Source organism: Aricia agestis, chromosome 19 (assembly GCF_905147365.1).
Source record: "Aricia agestis chromosome 19, ilAriAges1.1, whole genome shotgun sequence".
Classification (NCBI taxonomy): domain Eukaryota; kingdom Metazoa; phylum Arthropoda; class Insecta; order Lepidoptera; family Lycaenidae; genus Aricia; species Aricia agestis.
The window spans coordinates 11,362,943-11,383,131 of record NC_056424.1 but is presented as its reverse complement, the minus strand read 5'-3'; the positions used below and the strand labels follow the sequence as shown (position 1 = coordinate 11,383,131).

The following is a 20,189-nucleotide window of genomic DNA, read 5'->3' as shown; positions in this document are numbered from 1 at the left end:
TATATTTTAGACAGCAAGGACTAAATCATTTAGTTTTTATATTTTAAAATGTACTGGCATCTACAGGCTTATCAAACCTTTGAATCGTCAGTGTTTTATATGGTAGCTTCTTTGGGGTATACTAAACATCCAGTATGTTAATCTGACAGATCCGATGACATTTCAATGTAAAAAAAAATTAACCCACCACATGAGAAATCTGATTTCTATACACATGTCGGAAGCCTATACAAGCTTAATCTGACACGCTGGAGCTACTCCCGAAATCCCCTCTTCACCTCCCCAACTATTATGAGTTAAGAGCCCATATGACCCTAACTTGACTACATACTTTAACCTAGATCTCAAAATCTGTAAGGTCTAGAAAACTGATTTTTTGACACAAGTAACTTCAGTTCATAAAGAGTATATGCTCAAGACGAAAACACGATTACTCAAAACATGCTCGATAGTTTCTTTTTTACAAAAAACATTGTTTAGACACATTTTTGCTTGGATCTTCGAAGTTTGCTGTCTTTTCTTTAATATTTTTTAATATCTAAAAAGGTATTGATAAAACCTAAATTTGCTCAAAACACTTTTTTCAAAATCATTATAGTTCGTCTTTTATTCAAGTAAAACTAACTCGGCGATGATTCCGCGCCGTCCTTTTTCACCTGGCATATGAAAGACGGGCGTGAGTGTGAAGAGAGAAGGACGATGTTTGATTTTTAGAGTCAGGTAAGCTCTTAAGCCTGAAAATTAAAATGCTCTTTATTTATGTCTTCTTACGTGCAGATTTAAGATTCAAGACTTTATTAGCATCCAAGTATAGTATACAATATGATACAGCACCTTGTACAGGCGGTTGCTAATAAAATACTAGGTAATTTATTATTGCAGCAAACTTAACCTAACTTTAAATTAGGGCACAAAGTTCACTGGGCACGATTAGGTTGGAGTTAATGACATAGGTTATAACTTATAAGTTACGAGCTTTTGCCCGCAGCTTCGCTCGCGATAAGAAGTATTATTATATACAAACTTTCATCCCCTATTTTAACCCCTTGGAGGTGGAATTGATCAAAATCCTTTCTTAGCGGATGCGTCATAATATGTACCTGCATGCCAAATTTCAGCCCGATCGGTCCAGTGGTTTGGGCTGTGCGTTGATAGATCTCCATGTTAGTCTGTCACCTTTGAGTTTTATATATTATATAGATGTCAAATATGTCATTTTCTTCGATTCGGAGTAAAACTATCGAGCAATACCGTATGTGAGTACTTAGTATTAGAGTTTTTCGATACATTTTGTAAAAGACTAACGCTCTCAGATATATATATATATAGGTATACGGTACCGGTACCTATGTAACTTTAATTTATTATTTAATGTTTGATGGAAAACGTATGAAGCTTAATATGTCAAAATCATATTTTTGCCAGAAATTCTCCAGCACATAGTAACATTCATAATGTAACTTAAGTACTTGATCAAAATACCATAGCACATTGTAGTTCAATATACAAAGTAAGTTAGTACCTACTTGGAAAACTTGCTAATTAAATCTTTTTATGTTACCTAACTGTATATTTTATTAACTGACTTCCAAAAAGGAGGAGGTTATGTAATATGTACGGCTGTGAAGTGTGGATAGTTTCTATTTAAATACAAAAAGACGACATAATTCCGAATATCCATAAAGCGAAATGTTCGTTAAGCCAAGCTTGTTTGTGGACAAAGCCACACTGAAGTGGCGGCACTAAATCTCAGCTCTGCGGTACTCTCGTACATGACATACACGATACAGAGTAATTAAAGCCAAGTCTGATGGCTTACATTATTCCAATCCAGAAATCCAATCCAGCGTTGGATCAGAATGAATTGGTAGCTCAATGGAAACTTCCGGCTCGGTCACACAAAACTCATCGCATCGTAATGTCACTTTTATTATGAGTTTTGTCCATAAAGTTAATATACCTAGCGGAATAGAGCAACAATTTCGAGCTGTCAAACGAAACCGAAATTGGTTTACATCTGTGGGTAAAAATATGTGTACGTATACACTTACACAAGCATGATTAAGCATGAATTCTATGAGATTAAATTGTCAACGTGCGGCACGTGCCGACTGGACGTCAAAAAAAGAGTGCTGCTGTCATGTATCACACGTCTCTTTTTACCACGCAGTGATACTGATAGTGACATCTCTCTTGCTCAGGCCTTTGTCTCTCTATTCCGCTAGGTATATTAACTTTATGGTTTTGTCGCAGACATTTGCGATGCGAATTCGCAGTAATGTGTTGGATCCCTTAATGGTCGCGAAAATATATGCGAAAACCTTCCGTTCGGTTAATCGACGTTTGGAAAATAGTAATCGACGCCATTGAGTACTACTGCAATAGTGCAGTGGTACTCAACCTTTTATTTATACGGGCCACTAACATGCTTTGAGGAGGTGTCACAGGCCGCAACCAAATTTTTTTAGGATTAATTTTTTTAAATAATCGACTTAAAAGTAGAAAAAGTTTCACAACTTTCGCGACACACCGGTAAACGGGAATTTAAAAATGGTTTAACTTCACACGGGCCACCGATAAAGACCCGGCGGGCCGCAGATCGTTTCTTAAATTCAAGACTTTTTAATTGTAAGCAGTGTATTAAAATTAAGTGATAACTCATAATACTTTAGGGTGTGTGTGTGTGTTGTGTGTGTTGTGAAAAAGCAGCGGTGAAAGAATTAAATGTTTCTCAAAATATCGTTGGGACATTTCTCATAAAAACATAGGTCTGTACAAATTTTTATTCAAATTAAATCTGTAGAGGGAAATCTTCTCTACTTCAGCTGGAATATTACGTTATTGTACGACGGATTTCTGCTGTTCCCGTAAAACGTAAGTCCTTCACGTGGTACGTGACGTAAGGCGAAGGTTTCAGGTCCTGAGGCGTCTCACTCCGAGCCCTCGAGCGCCCTCAGCCCTTGATTAGGGCGGGCACAGCTTTTGCCCCCGACTTTGTTCGTGTGAAAAGAAAAAATACGCGAAAATTATCGTTTAATTACTAGGCTCAAAGTGTAACAAAATAAAAAAGATGATGTTAGTCTCGCTAACACTCGAGAACGGCTAAACCGTTTTGGCTAATTTTTGTCTGGAAATGTTCGTGGAAGCATAGACTAAGGAAAATGGTGGAAGTCTAGGAAAGGTTTATACTCTTATTAGGAGGTTCACCGGGTCGTCTAGTACTTTATAAAGTTTATATAAATGTGGAAATGTGTTGCCATTTAGCCTGTCCCTTTGTCAGATGGTGACGCTTAAACCACTGAACCAATTTTGATGTTTAGAACTGGGATAAAAAGTATAAAGTAATATTCTATATCCTTTCCCAGGACTTAAAGTATCTCCTTTCAGCAAAATTAGTTCTGTGGTTTGGGCGTGAAGATATTAACAGACAAACTGACACACTTTCGCATTTATAATATTAGTTAGTATGGATTAATAACGTAAAAGTGTTCTCAATTCACACCCATTCAAAGGTTTTTGCATGGAAGATAGTTTTATCGATAATCGATTCATAAATTTGCATTTCAATCGTTTATGAATCTGTGCCCCACTTAATAAGGGGCCGTCCATTAATCACGTCATGTCTTTAACAACTTTTTATCTCTCTCGGCTTTTTTTAATGAAATAAGGGCCACTTCCGTCACCCATGGACACTCGCAGCATAAGAAGAGCTGCAGGTGCGTTGCCGGCCTTTTAAGAGGGAATAGGGTAATAATGGAGGGTAGGGAAGGGAATAGGGAAGGGTAGGAAGGAAATAGGAGTAAAGAGGAAGAAGGAGAATAGAGGGTAGGGAAGGGAAAAGGGTAGGGGATTGGGCCTCCGGTAAACTCACTCACTCGGCGAAATACAGCGCAAGCGCTGTTTCACGCCGGTATTCTGTGAGCCCGTGGCATTTCTCCGGTCGAGCCGGCCCATTCGTGCCGAAGCATGGCTCTCCCACGTCAAATTGTAATGGTGATATTATAATCTTTGGCAAACTCATCCGCTTTCTTATAGAAAACTAATTAGTCCTCTATCGAAAAACCTTTTTTAACGTAAGACACTAAACATACAAAAAATCTAAGAAAGTTTGCCCAAAAACTAAAAACTTTAGGCCTATCCATCCATATTCCATACTAATATTATAAATGCGAAAGTGTAATCTCTCTGTCTGTTACCTCACGCCCAAACGACTGAACCGATTTTGCTGAAATTTAGTATACCGTAGAGATAATATATACCTACTTTGAGTCTTGGAAAAGGATATAGGATACTTTTTATACGAAAAAATTTTATGGTTCTCGCGCAATAAACGAATTTTGGCGCAACGGAGTTGCGGGCGTCAACTATGGAAAGGATTTTTTAGACTTAAAACCGATCTCCTTGCAGTTTAAGGTAAAGTAACAGAAAAGAACTAATTAAAAAGCCTTAGAAAGCTGTCCAAAACTTTCGGCTTGTTTACAGCCTTGAAGCTTCAATAGCATAGGTACCTACAGCTGATAGTAGGTCGTATAGCTGATAATAAGTAGATTGGGGTCACGATTATATTCCGTACAATGTTACTAATTGGATAGCATCTTATAGTCTTTTGGAGTGGATCTCTACGTCAAGTGTTTACACCGAACTTGAGGTTGGATGCTGTTTTGAGTTACCTCATAGAAGATTGGAGAGAATAATATTTCGAACTTGAAATCCGATGATGTTTAATGTTTAAGAGAAGATATTTTATGGAGAGGAAAAATTGTAGAAAAAAAAGAGAACGTAAAAAAGAGCCCAGCAGTGATCAATGTATGTTTTTAATGATTAACTTAATTAAGTTAATAACATACGTACAGTATGATTTCAATTATAACTTTTAAAATATAATTAAATACTATTAAACTTGGCACGACTCACGTATTTTATCTAAAGCATAATAATTATGCTCATTTAAATATAACTAGCTGTTTGACCGAGCTTTGCTCGGTATTCGATAAAACACGAATAAAATGACATTTTCTAAAAATGATTCCTAGCTAGATCGATTTATCGCCCCTGAAACCCCCTATATACTAAATTTCATGAAAATCGTTGAAGCCGATTCGGAGATTCCAATTATATATTTATGTACAAGAATTGCTCGTTTAAAGATATAAGATATGTCTACTAAGAGTAGTGTAGTATCAAACTTTTCTTTTGTTGATCAATTTGGTTCTTTGCATCGAATAATCTCCAAAACCACGGATTTATTTTATTACATTTTGTCACAAAATGTAGAGTAGCTAGACTACTACTAGAGTATAAATTTAGTTTGTTATTATTTTTAGCAACATTCCGCGAAAACAACTTCCACCTTTAAGTAAATGAGCGAGTGTACTTAACGGACGTTGTTCGTAGAGTCCACATCCTGAGGATGCTCCGGTGTTGGGGCGAAACGCGCGTCGAGGTTTTCAACCTGCATGGTGGTGAGGGGCCTTGCACGGATTTGCCAACGTTATTGCTTGTGTGGTGGTGGTGTTTGCCAGTTCTTGCATGCGAATATACGCATAGGCAGTGTAGGAGGAGGGAGGTGCTGTACGCATGCCTATGCGTACACTCACTCATTTACTTAAAGGTGGAAGTTACTAAATTTAAACTATGGATTTCCGCAAAGTAACGCCTGATTCCATTAACTAATAGTAGAGTAAGCCTTTTATTTTATTATACGCTATACCAGGGGTCACCAATTAGTTTCGCTAGGGGTCCGTTTTAAGACATGAAATTACCTTCGCGGTCCACACATTTTATATAAAAAAAAATAAGTAGTAGGTAAACAAAAGTAATTACGAAAATTACAAAGGTATATTTAGATATCCATAAGAAAAGTAACCATTTTTTGTAGCTAATTACCTCTCTGAAGTTTGGAGTGAAATATTGGTGCAAGCTATAGATATTGACATTAAATCCTGGAGATGTTGAAGTCCTAAGATGAACGAAAATTATCTTCGAACATGCTTGGTCCGCACACAATAGGTCGGCGGTCCGGTCCTCCATTTGGTGACCCCTGCGCTCTACGGTTAGATTACCGTAATCTTTGTTCCCCGCGTAGGTTTTGGGTATCAAAATTTCAAGAACATTTTATTGCTATTTGGTTTTTATAGGCACGCAATAAAAGCCAGGCTGTGGCAATAGTCTTCACGTTACAGCTACCTAGGTATAAAACTCTGGTTACTGGTACTTACAAAAATACTAAGGTATAAAAGTTTATTACGTATTTCAGAGTTACTTGCAGTTTTTATAGGCAGTAATTGAGGTATATTTGAGTCCTATTAAAATTTATGGATTGGCTATAATTTGGCAATGGTGAAAAAAAAAACTTTGAACCGCTTCAGGTTTTTCAATAAACATTTACTTACTAGTGTTACAAGTCTAATATTAATAAGAAAATAACGGCTGTATTATTTTTTCAGTTCTGCGTACTATTTGTTGTTATTTAACGTATAAGACATAAGTGGTTCAAAATAAATAATAATACACCTTTTGTTGGCGACCGTACGAATTTGGAACGAAATTACAAAGTATTTCCGTTATCTTCAGTTCTACTTATTTTTACTTCTTTCCTTTTATTAACGTCTCATATACACTGCATAACAATCACTATAACGTCCAAAATAATTCAGCGGTTTTGTTGGCGACCGTACACATACATTTGCAAAGAAATTAAGTGAATATTACGCAAGCAAGACTGCAGTCCATCCAACTTGCATAACATTAATGCAAACTGCATTGTTTATAATGAAATAGACCGAAGAAAGTAATTGAATTAATATAGGGTTCCTCTACTAATGTATAGTCAAAACTTTAAACTACACATCTTAAACAGACCTAGTATAACGTGGTTTGTGTTAATCTATGTATAAAAAAAAAAGAAAATATTTTGAATGTTGTTAGTATCGCTAATACTCGAGAACGGCTTAACCAATTTGGGTGATTTTAATCTTGAAATGTTCGTGGACGTCCAGGGAAGGTTTATATTATGATGAAATTAATACGAAGTTCACAGGGACAGCTATTAACATGATATTTATTAATTTTGACGTATAAGTTATGATACTTGTTAACTGAAAGAAAATTGGAAATTTAAAAAACAAGAAAGATAAAAACAATAGAAAATGTCGTAGAAACTATAACATAACAATAAACAGTAAAATCACCAGCACCTAAGTCCTACGAAATTGGTCGCAAGGAAGGGTGTTTCGTACAAATTACGTAGGAGTCCTACGGTAGGACTAATTGAATTAACTTACCGTCGTTTCGGCTGACTCCCGTAGGACTCTTGGACACGGGTATACCCTGGACAGAGCACAGGTAAGGACTGACGCTAGCCTAAGCCTCTTGATCCGATCATGCGCAGTACGACATAACTTAATTAACTGATAATGAGTTCGAAATCACTTGACTGATGAATGGATAATGTGACCTATATTTTACATGATATAGTATAGGCTCCACGATAGGCGAGGTAAGACCTGATTATGTAAATGAAAAGCTAAATTCTTTTCGCGGTTTTGTTTGCGTAAAATAGACCATAGTTGCACTGGCATATTATGAAGCATGATTCCCTATTTAATTCTCTCAAGGGTGGAATTTTGAAAAAGATCTTTAGACTACATCATAAGTCGTAACAGAAACACGAAAGGTTTCTGTTATGATGTAGTCTATGTAGAATGAATTTCTGATCTATTTGGTCAGTCAGCATAAAACATTGTCAGAAAAGTTACACTTTGTAACTTCGCTAAAGTCGAAAAGCGAAGGGAAAGTTATAATTTCTATTAGCAAGTTAGATGTTTGCTATTTGCCTTATGATCTGTATCCCGACAAAACCATAAGTTCTGTACTTTGACGTGGGAGAGCCATGCTTCGGCATAAATGGGCCGGCTCGACTGGAGAAATACCACGGGCTCACAGAAAACCGGCGTGAAACAGCGCTTGCTTGATCCCCTACCATATTCCCTTCCCTACGCTATTCCCTTCCCTTCCCATCCCTACCCTCCCCTATTACCCTATTCCCTCTTTAAAGGCCGGTAACGCACCTGCAGCTCTTCCGATGCTGCGAGTGTCCATGGGCGACGGAAGTTGCTTTCCATAAGGTGACCCGTTTGCTCGTTTGCCCCCTTATTTCATTAAAAAATATGTACTCTATATGACTTAAATCTTAATTTAAAAAAACCTGATCGAACGATTGCTGTTTTTTGCAGGTTATTAATTCTGTAATTAAAAGTGTAGTAATCATCATCATCTCATCTCATAATATTAATACGCGAACGAAAAACTTTGTAACCCTTTTTACGAAAAATGGGGAAACGTAGGTGCATGAAATTTTGCACAGTTATAGTTTATATGGTGAAGGAGTGCATCGAACTAATATTATTTTGAAATTATGCTTTTATCATACATTTTTTTAACAAATAAAACATTACACACACTACAACACACACACATGAGAAATGACAGATTTTTGAGTGACAAGCCTATACATACGAATTATACTCTTTTATTTATGGTTGAAGTCTGTTGACAACAAGTTGACAAATTGAAAATGGATTATAGTTTTTTTTATTGAATCTAAGATACTATTAGACAATGCTTACACGGCCAGTCTGAGATCAGCTGAGTCCCAGAGGCAAGAGTTGAAAAAAAAAGATTAAGGCAATATTTTTTACAAATTATAGATAGTAGTCCTAATGTCCTTGAAACTAAGGTCGAATTTCGACCATTGGGCGATCTCTAGTCTTTATTAACATTTAGATAAAATGAATTGAATCCAAGTATAGTTTTTTACGACTCTACTAAGTACTTTATAAGACTTTTTCCGTAAAAGAAGATGCTTTTCTTGGGAAGGTTTCGATTGATTTACACGTTTAGAATCCTATTCCATCTCTTTTTTTTAATAATCATTACAAAGCAAATATGAGAACAAATTACAAAGCATCGAACCCAGCCCTTCTAAAACCCTAAGAACTTAGTAATCTGCAACCGCTCTACATATCTCTACCATTAGGCCACGGATATTTTTATGTCGATAAAAACTTTAATAGTCCATAAAAATCGACCGGTCAAATCTTATTACTTGGGCCATATTGGGTTTCGACTGATGGCTTAAGGCTTAAAAGTAAATATAATGTTACGTGTTCTACATTCAAGATAATCTGTATAAATTGTATAATAATGAAAGTTACGTAATTTATACTGGAATAATAATATTATTGATTAGGTACCTACATGATATTAAAAGAGGTATTGATTATGAAAGGGATTTTCAAAGCAAAAATCGCCTTTATGCATTCCGTTTCGTGCACCCCAAACACAAGCGAGCTCGCTTGTCCGTAGCTAAGCTACGTGAAAGCGGAAATGTACAGTTATATTAATGGTAGGTAGGTCGAAGGGGAGCCCAAGAAGGGATTTCGAGATATTCTCGAGCGTGTCAGATTAAGCTAGAAATTAGAATAGGTAGTTGACACGTAAAACATATGTCTCCAGTTATCGTCTCTTTCGACGTTCTCGAAACGTCGCGCGTCGTGAAGACTTTGTAGGTTTTATAGATATAAAACCTACAAAGTCTTCACGACGCGCGACGTTTCGAGTAATACGAATAGCATCTGGGCTCCCCTACTATTCGTAGCGCATACAATACAGCGGATTTGTAAGCGAGCGAGAGAGCGATAGAGCGGGGAGCGAGACGCGAGCAAGATGGCGGACTGGCGGGGCGAGACGCGGGTCGCGGGCGTCAGTCGCTCTCCGCGCGCGCCCCGCGTCTCCCGTCAGCGTTGACTATCCGCTATGGAGGTTAAAAGTAAAGCGAGGCGGGACAGAAATATGGACAAACTCATAGCCGCCGTCCAGGCTAGAGAGTGTTTGTGGGATAAAAGTTATAGAGGACACAGAAATCGGTTTAAATTGGAGCGGTATTGGAACGAAGTCGCGGCCGAGGTCGGCACCACAAGTGAGTAGCGGCCTAGCGGCCATCTTGAATGTTTACGTTTACGCGCAGCGGCCAGCGACTCAACGCATGTGGTAGTACAATTTACTATCAGCGAAAACTCGCAATATGTTTACAATTGTGCAATTATGTGTTGTTAGGTATAGATTGATAAAACCGATTCTAATTTTGGTCTAATCAATACCTCATTAATATATTATCATATTCATATTAAACATAGTATTAAAATTATTTTAGTAACTATCTAAGTAGTAAGTACCTTTTAAGTTTTTACCTTTACTTACTAAAAACTTGATAAGTATCATTTGCATTTTATTTCGAATATATATATATATATATATATATATATATATAGTATGGATAATATTATAAATGCGAAAGTATCTCTGTCTGTCTGTCTGTCTGTCTCGCTTTCACGCCAAAACTACTGAACCGATTGCAATGAAATTTTGTACACAGTTATTCTAGAGTCTGAGAAAGGACATAGGCTACATTTTGATGTGGGAAAATATCTTATTTCCATGAAAATATCGATGAAAATTAATTCGCATTGCGCGTGGCCAGCGCTCATCCCGGGGGTCCTGGGTTCGAGTCCCGCAGGCGAAACAAAAAGTTTTCAATGTTCCTGGGTCTTGGATGTGTATTAAAATAATATTTCAAAAATCTTAAATATATTTTATGTATAATATTATAAAAAATCCAGAAATGTATAGATGTAATGAACATTTTAGTTCTAATACGATTCAACAGATGGCGTGTTATTTTTTACTTCATTGTAACATAGAACTAATCCTACTTATAATTAGTTATTATGTTTTTGTTTATAGTTTTTAATACGTTAGAATAATATGTTTAATAATATTATCACTTGGTATAATAATAATCAATCTATCTTATCTTATAGAACTCCTACTGCATTACTAATATAATATATTAGAAATGCATGCATTATGAATGAATGAATGAATATACTTTATTGCGCACCTCACAGTTACAAACACACACATAAAATAAAGAACATATAAAATGGAGAGTTGACAACAGAAGGCGCTCTAAAATAAAGGAGTTCGAGAGTACCGTGTTGGCCTGTATTCCATCCAGAAAATATATCAATGCAATCAACATTTTAATTCTAATATATAAAAACAGATGGCGTTTTATTTTTTACTTCATTATTGTAACAGAACTAATCATACCTACTTTATTATATATTGCTTTTATTCATAACTAGCTGTTGCCCGCGACTTCGTCCGCGTGGACTTTAGTTTATAGCGCGCGGTGTCAACAAAATTTGTGTCAAATTTAAAAACTTTTTAAAACCCTGGTAACTCTTAGGGCCGCGCTACACCGGAATGGCAGCGCTGAAAGTGCTCGCCTCGCCGCTGCCATTCCGGTGTAGTGCGGCCCTTAATCAAAATACCCAAAAACAGCTGTGCAGTGTGCACATAATCTATACTAATATTATAAATGCGAAAGTATCTCTGTCTGTCTGTCTGTCTGTCAGTCTCACTTTCACGCCAAACGCCAAAACTACCGAACCGATTGTAATGAAATTTTGTATACAGATAGTCTAAAGCCTGAGAAAGGACATAGGCTACTTTTTTTTTTACTGAAAAAAGGGTTGTAAGGGGGTGAAAATGCGTAAATTTGTTCAAAATTAAGTTAGTTCCAAAAATTCATAATAGATTTGGCCGTGCGTCTTCTATATCGCGCTGACGCTTGCTCAAAAGTCTTTCTATAAGAGGTGGTATCATCTTCCATCTAAGTTTCGATTTTTTTCGATTGTTGATCTATTCTACGGTAGGTATTAAATAGCTCAGTACTTTATCTGTGCAGTGACGTAACCTTAAACCTATCAATGATAAATAGTTTATGGGTAAAGTTGTGTAATTGGGGGGCTAAATAAGCTTTAAAATTTGGCATAAAATATAAAGTTTAATATAAAAAAAATGAAATACTTATTGTGTGCACACTGGACAGCTGTATTGATTTAAGGGGTACCAGGTTTTTTTTATAAAAGCATTTGACACCAATTTTGTTGACATCGCGCGCTATAAACTGAAGTCCACGCGGACGAAGTCGCGGGCAACAGCTAGTATAAGTATAAATGTAAACTTTTTTTATCTATTTGGTTTTTACTAGATTTTTAGACAAATCACAAACTCAAATAAGTAAAATTACTTATATTAGCATTAGCTAGTAGGTACTAGCTTTTCCCCGCGGCTTCGCTCGCTTGAAATTCGAAAATCGCGTAAGCCTTTGGGATCATGATGTTTTAATTTTAAGATCAAAAGTTACTTGATTTTTTATTTATTTATTTACAATTTATGTACACACAAAAAAGTTAAAAAACCAGTTTAAAACTAAAATCACAGGATCACAGTAGTTTTCGTGTTAAAGAAAAAAGTTTGATACAAAATCTTACACCCTCTTTTGTCCCCATAGAGGGGTGGGTGGTCCCTTTCAAATGGGATCAGTAGTTTTCGCATGGTGCTGGAACAAACATACAGACATACAGACAGACAAATAAACTAACCACATTTTTGGCTTCTATGACGTATAGCGATGTAGTGACAGCCCCCACTTATTATTTTTTGAATATCTATAATGTACAGAATTTTCATTTCTACAGTATTACTTATTACATGTATAGTTTTTCTTTTTCAAAAAATTGTAACGTCCAGCCAAAATCGGGACATGGCAACGCTGGTTATAATTATTCTTAGTCCCGGTTACGGACACAATGTTAGGAAAGTTTTATCGCGGAAAATGTGTGGCAAATGCATGACAAACGATTTAATTAATTACAGAAAATGTTTTATTCTAAAATAATTGAAAATATACTTTAGATAGAACAAGAGTTAGGATAATATCAAAGACCTTTGATGATTATGAAACAAAGTATGTAAAACAGCTCCTACGCTAAAACATACCTATATAGGTAACGAAGCCTACGCTAAATAATTCTAGACTTGTGTAGGCGCATATCGTTGGTTCTATTTTTACTATCCTAATAACTTTAATGAAAATGTGTCGCTTAACAACAGCTATCTATCACTTATTAGTAAATTGTGAAACCTGTTTTGCCTACTTCAAAGACATGCTTAATTCATAAGAAATAGATTTTTCCCGGTGTGCGTAAAAATAAATCTTGTGGAAACCGTAAGTTTTGTCGCCTGAAGCTTTGATGGATGTCGTACGTAAACGTAAAATAACTTAGATTTTAAAATACTTGACATAAAAGAATCGATACCATATATATTTGAATGTTGTGCTGTTGAAATATTACAATATAATTTAATAATAATTTGTATATATAAAACTCCTGACTCCAATGCTACGATTTTTTTAAATAATTTAAAATCTCTCCTAAATCGTTTATTACGAAGAAATAAAAAAAATGTTATATTATGTGGTGATTGGAATATTGATCTGTTAACATGTAACAAATATACTAAAGATCTGATAGGTATTTTGTCTAATTATAATCTTACGAACCACATTATTAAACCTACTCGTAAAAATTCTTGTCTCGACTTAATTGTTAGTAACTTATCAAGAATTGTGGGAGCGAATACTCACTATCTTTGTCTATCAGACCATGAAACTGGACAGAGCATAACTTTTAACTTGGATATTAAAGGTAAATGTAAAAAAACACCTAATGTTTGGTTTGAAAAAAAAAGAGATATGAATACTGAGAACCTACATAAATTTCAATCCTGTATGTCTGCTTTATCTTTTGCAGAAGTTTTAGAAGACAATAATACTGAAAGCGCATTTAACAAATTTCACGATATTATAAAGCTGTTCTATGACCTTTGTTTCCCGATTATTAACGTAAAAAAAGTTAACAAGCCAATCAAAAATTCCTGCCTCACGAAAGGTATAAAAAAATGTTGCATAAATAAACGACGATTATATTTAAAATACAGACTTGATTCATCTAATAGAAATGTAAAAAAAAATCATTATAAGGACTACACGAGAATTCTTAAAAAATGTATTTTAGCTGCTCAAAAATCAATCAATACTAGTCTAATAAAAAAATCAAAGAATGCTTGTAAAACTACTTGGAATGTAATAAAAAATAATTCTCAAAATAAAAGTATGAATAAAGGAATTCGTGAAATAATACTAAATGATAATAAAATTACTGACATCCCAACAATTTGTAATGAATTCAATAATTTTTTTATTGACATATCTAAATTGAATAAAATTGACATTTCTAATAATACGAATTCATTTAATCATATACCTAATAACCCAAAATCTATTTATTTGACTCCAGTAAATGAAAATGACATATTCAAAAAAATTAAAGAACTAAAAAATTCGTTCTCCACAGGACATGATGGAATATGTACAAGAGTGATTAAAAAATGTGCCAAAGAACTTTCCTTACCATTGGCACATATTATAAATCTGTCGATGAATCAAGGACATTTTCCTTCCGCATTAAAAATTACAATTGTAAAGCCATTACATAAAAAAGGTCCTTCAGACCTATTAGGTAATTACAGGCCTATATCCATCATACCAATTATATCAAAGATATTTGAAAAAGTCGTATCAGATAAAATCCAGACATTTATTTCTTTGAATAATTTGCTTAGCAAAGAACAATTTGGTTTTCGAAAAAATAGCTCTACAGCCCTTGCCTGCTTTAACTTAGTTAGATGCATCTCTGAAAGTCTAAACAAAGGAATTCATGCCTTGGCTATATTTCTTGATATGAGCAAGGCATTCGATTGTGTTGACAAGAAATTACTTCTTCGGAAGCTTGAGAGATATGGAATAAGAGGAATAGCTTTAAATTGGATAGAAAGTTACCTTGAAAATCGCCAACAAAGGGTCGAAATAACTGTCATAGAAAATAACTCCAAGAAAACATATACCTCTAACTTCCTTACTAATACTTGTGGCGTTCCACAAGGAAGTGTATTGGGGCCTTTGTTATTCCTTTTATACATTAACGATCTACCTATTTTTACGGACCAAGAGTGTATACTGTTTGCAGATGACACAACACTGATAATTAAATGTAAAAATAAAAATATGCTAAAAACTATCGCAATTAAAGAGTTAAACAAAATAGTTAAATGGTTGTATAATAATAATTTAAATATTAACATAGAGAAAACAAAATTTATAAAATTTCAATCTATAAATAAAAAAGAAAATAAAATTGACATCACCTGTAATATAAACAACAAAACTAATTCAATAGAGGAGGTTAATATGACAAAATTTTTGGGAATAACTATTGACAAGTACCTTAACTGGAAAGCTCACATTGACACTATTGTAACAAAATTGGACCGGTTTGTTTACGCTCTCAATAGATTAAGACAAATTGCATCGAAACAAGCTGCCTTGACTGCTTATCACGGATATGTGTCCTCAACTCTACGGTATGGAATTATACTATGGGGCAATTCAACCGATACTACTAGAGCATTTAAGGTCCAAAAAAAATGTGTAAGATCTGTATGCGGCGCAGGGTATTTGGACAGTTGCAAGCCGCTGTTTAAAAAGTTGAATGTACTGCCTTTGCCTTGTCTTTACATTTACGAAACGGCTATATTTGTTTATAAACATATATACTTATTTGCTAAAAACAAGGACTGTTCTAAATATAGAGGTAGGAAACGTGAAAACTTGTGCATTCCTGACCAGAAAATAGCTCTATTTTCTAAAAATGCATACTGCATGGCTATCCGTATATATAACAACTTACCTAACGATTTAAAAAAAATGTCATTAAACAAATTTAAAAATAATTTATTTCAATTACTATTAGCCAAAATGTATTATACCATTGACGATTTTATTAATGATGATAATATAATATTGTAATAATTATAAGTAACATTTCATTTTGACAATTTTTAATTTCTTTTTTGCATATTTGTACTGTTTGACATTTGATTAATTTATTATAATTTTTACTAACAATATTGTACTGCAACCTATGAATAATAAAAACTAACTGCAACTAAATATTATGTGTCAAAGAATTAAGAAAATTAAATGTAACTTTTATTTCCACAATATTTGCACGTCGAGATGTATCCGACAAAACATGAGCTCTATTTCTCATTGTACCATCTAATATTGTCATTACCATGTTTTTGCAAATAAACGTTATTATTATTATTATTATTATTATTATTATTACGGCGTACCCCTTTATATCCGTGCCATTAATCAAAATCGAGCCTGCAGCCCTAGCATGGCCACAGTAGAAATGCGAAAGTATAGAAACACTGCGGAGATAAACTGAAGGTACCGTTCCGATCTTTACCGCGGCTAACCGCGATCGACAAAATATCAAATAAAATGCCACTTTATGACTTAGGTCTTAGACTGTAGTCTATGTCACAAAGAATTTCTACTGTGGCCATGCTAGGGCTGCAGCAGTAGTTTTAGATCTTATTTATGCATTAAATAGGCTCTGAAACTACTGCTGCAAATATAGAAACAATAAAACGGACCATTTTTTCTAATCTATGAACCAAAATATAGAACTGTTTTAACTAACTAGTATCTACTCATATAAAACTAATCTTTATTTTCTCAATTTCCAGCTTTGTACTGCAGAAAAAGATGGAAGAACCTAAAAGACCAATGCCGAAAAGAGATGAAGAAGAACCCTCATCAGTCAGACTGGCCGCATTTCCAGAAGCTGAGCTTCATTCATCATCAGTTTCTGGTAGACGATGAAGACAATGATGATTTTATGGGTGATGAAGCATTCAACGCTTTGGACGAGTCGATCAAAACACCCAAATTAGGATACACTATGCGAAAAAAGTTGCTCATGAATAAAAGAAGGACGATAGATGTGGATATGAATAAGCTTATAGACCTGGTGAAGGAGAGAGAGTTGATATGGAATAGGCAGCTGAAAGGACACCACAATTGGTATTTACTGGATGAAAATTGGAAGGAAATAGCGCAGGAGTTGGGAGTTACACGTAAGTTTTTGTACTTAGTACTTTAACAGTTTAACAGTAAAATAAAGGTAAAGATATAAGTATATAATGACGATATTGAACTTATAACAAAGTATATAACGTTAGGTTACTTTGTTGTAATAGTCATCAATGCAAAATATGCATGGCATATTTCACTTACGGGTGGTTAAACAATAAACATGCATAGTTTTACTGTCATTATTTAATGAAGAATGTAGTCTGAAGACTCGCTGCTGACTAAATGAAAATTCATCAATCATCATAATATTTTCATAAACTATTATGTGAAGGTATCTGACTTTCAATACCTGTTCACGATTAAACTGCTTCACTGATTAACACCTCCATCGTGGGTATCGCAGACACAGTTACGTGGGAGAGCCATGATTCGGCACGAATGGGCCGGCTCGACCGGAGAAATACCACGTTCTCACAGAAAACCGGCGTGGAGTGAGTTTACCGGAGGCTCAATCCCCTACCCTTTCCCTTCCCTACCCTCCCCTATTGCCTTCCCTTCCTTTCCCTACCCTCCCCTATTACCCTATTCCCTCTTAAAAGGCCGGCAACGCACTTGCAGGTCTTCTGATGCTGCGAGTGTCTATGGGCGACGGAAGTTGCTTTCCATCAGGTGACCCGTTTGCTCGTTTGCCCCCTTATTTCATAAAAAAAAAACAGTAGATTTTCAATTGTTATGCGGTAGCCGGCTGCCGCTTGGGGCTTGATGGGTTAAGATATAATTTATCTTAACCCATTATCTCCATATTTAATGTGGAGATAATTTATGTCTCTGGAAAGGGCATAGGATAGTTTTTATCCTGGAAAATTGTACGGTTCCCGCGCGATAAACGATGTCTGTGGCCAATCGCTAAAGAAATTCTATTCCCGTTCATCATTTTGATTATAGTCTTTCGTTTTATTATGCAATTTCTCAACAAAAACATTTCGAATTCCAGGCGACGAGGCCAGGCTCAAATGGAAATACCTGCGAGACCAAGCGAGGAAGGAGATAAGAAAATCAGAGTCCGAGTGGTCTTACCTACCAAAACTAGAGTTCCTCACCAACCAGTTCTATGAGTACGAAGGGGGAGAGACGGTCGATGATAATTATTACGACAACACATTAGACTACGAAGCCGAAGCGGCGCCGGCGACCGATTTCTTTCCGGAGCAAAGTGAAGCGGCCACGAGCGAAGCCCCACCCACCTCGTCGAACGTCAAAGACGACGAGTTCGACGAATTCGACACGAAACCCGTCATAATGGAGACGGATTTCTACGACGACGACCACCCAACCGCGAACAGCACCATCTCCGAAACTCCCAAAGACGAGGACGTGGGCTTCTTCGACAGTCTAATACCGCACGTCAGAAAGTTGCCACCGGCAAAAAAGTTGATGCTGCGAATGAAAATACAGGAGCTAGTTTATAATACGGTGTATAATAATAGTAATGGGGCATCGTCGTAAATAAAATAAGACGGACGCACTTGGAGAGATTAAGTCCCAATTTCACCAACGACTGTTAAAGTTAATCCTCGATTTAGAGTCATATTATCTCTTTCGTTTTTCATATGAATGAAAGAGAAGACACGACTTTTTAACAAGCTGTTCACACTAACAGACGTTGGTGAAATTGGGTCTTAGGTTGGGTTGCACCAACCAACTTTAACTGTTACATTAACTATAACTTTAACTACAATGTAAAATGCAAATCTTTGGTTAAAGTTATAAATGGACGCCATCAAGACGCCATATTTAACCATAACCATAGAGCTCGACAAGGTTTTAAATGCACGTGGCGAAAAAAGGAACTAACGCTGTCGTCATACAAAAACGCCATTTTTGAGAGTTCTCCTTTACCAGCAGCGCCCCTGCCCACGTTCATTTATAACCTTGTTGGACCAGCTGTCATCTGTCAATTTCAAAGTCAAAGTTAAGGTTAAAGTTAAAGCTAAATTTAGTCTTAACTATAACCATAACTTTAACCACGCCTCTGGTGCAACTCACCCTTAAATATTACTATGAAAGGAGTATGAAGATTTTTGTATGTAGCCTGGCCGACCTGCTGTCCGCTAAACGTGTTTTTTCGCGTTCACGAATATTTTTTTCAAAAATAGATAGCTATCATCAATACAAACAAAAAATAATCTTGGACACCGCGTAAGGTGTCACATTTCGAAGATTTGTGCTGCCAAAGTTGCAATATCTTAAATTGGTAAAACTTTAGCAGCTCATATCTTCGAAATGTGACTCTTTATGTGGTTTTGTCTAAGATTATTTTTTGTTTGTATTGATGTTAGCTATCCATTTTTGAAAAAAATATTCGTGAACGCGAAAAAACACATTTAGCGAAAGTAGGTCGACCTCTGTGGCTCAGTGCAGGTGAGCGCGGTGGTAGCTCAAGCCGGGGGTCGCGGGTTCGAATCCCGCCGACGGAACAAAAAGTTTTCAATGTGTGTATGATATAATAAAAATCTTAAATATATGTATAGTATAAAAGTATTAAATATATTTCCGTTGTCTGGTACCTGTAACACAAGTCCTTTTGGTACTTAGCACGGGGCCAGACTGACGTGGTGTGAAGCGTCCATAGATATTATATATATTATTATAGGTCGGCCAAAATCTTCACACCCCTTTAATAAAGACTGATGGCCGCACTCACACACACACAGAGACTCTTAATTACTTAACTGATTATAAATGAAGATTTTGACAAAAGCACAGAATAGATAATAGCACAACATAAGCATCGTACGTTATCTGTAAAACTCTTCATTTAATTACAGTAACTAATATTCGTCTTTAAATGCGGCAACGAATGTATAAAGCTTATGTCAAATTCATCATTAAATCAATGTTCAGTAATCAAATGTGACTGTGTGCGGCCGTCAGTGCATCGAATAAGCTAGCTCTACAAAAGCCTTAAAACCGTTCGCCTCTTTGCCAAGAGATGGCGCTCACTTTAATAAAAACGACAGTCTTTAGGCAGGCTATACAAACACATGAAGATGCAAATACACAAACTAATAATTTTACTGCAATGTCTGTCTTATTTAGTAAGTTGTACCTGAAATGAGCGCACGCCGTGCCGTAAGAAGCAAAGGTCTAAGGGGGTCTTAGGAATTATAAGGAAACGTGGGTAACACCAAAAATTACAATTTAATGTTTTTGTTGAACTATGGGGCTACGACTGTATACGCGTCGTGGCAACCGCTTACCATCAGATGAT

At 35.8% G+C, this 20,189-nt stretch overlaps 2 protein-coding genes across 3 annotated transcripts in view; one reads left to right on the top strand and one right to left on the bottom strand.

Moving 5' to 3' along the window:
* LOC121736868 overlaps positions 1 to 20,189 on the bottom strand; it is a 57,785-nt gene that overhangs the window by 6,214 nt on the left and 31,382 nt on the right. The window contains exon 1 of one of the 2 annotated variants that reach the window (XM_042128336.1): positions 7,284 to 7,336. The exons of the other annotated variant lie outside the window; for it this stretch is intronic. The gene's annotated coding sequence lies outside the window, so the exon portion shown is untranslated. Of the gene's footprint in view, positions 1 to 7,283; positions 7,337 to 20,189 lie in introns of those variants that run through there. 2 annotated transcript variants of the gene reach the window in all.
* Positions 9,784 to 18,555, top strand: LOC121736869. Its single transcript, XM_042128337.1, has 3 exons — positions 9,784 to 9,979; positions 16,570 to 16,959; positions 17,913 to 18,555. The coding sequence occupies exons 1-3, from the start codon at positions 9,817 to 9,819 to the stop codon at positions 18,422 to 18,424; spliced, it is 1,065 nt and encodes a 354-aa protein (XP_041984271.1). The 5' UTR covers positions 9,784 to 9,816; the 3' UTR covers positions 18,425 to 18,555.

Excerpts from the sequence above, each read along its gene's own strand:
- LOC121736869 (XM_042128337.1), top strand. The coding sequence starts at position 9,817 with ATGGAGGTTAAAAGTAAAGCGAGGCGGGACAGAAATATGGACAAACTC. Across the intron at positions 9,980-16,569 it reads GGCCGAGGTCGGCACCACAA|CTTTGTACTGCAGAAAAAGA; the intron begins GTGAGTAGCGGC and ends CTCAATTTCCAG. Across the intron at positions 16,960-17,912 it reads GCAGGAGTTGGGAGTTACAC|GCGACGAGGCCAGGCTCAAA; the intron begins GTAAGTTTTTGT and ends TTCGAATTCCAG.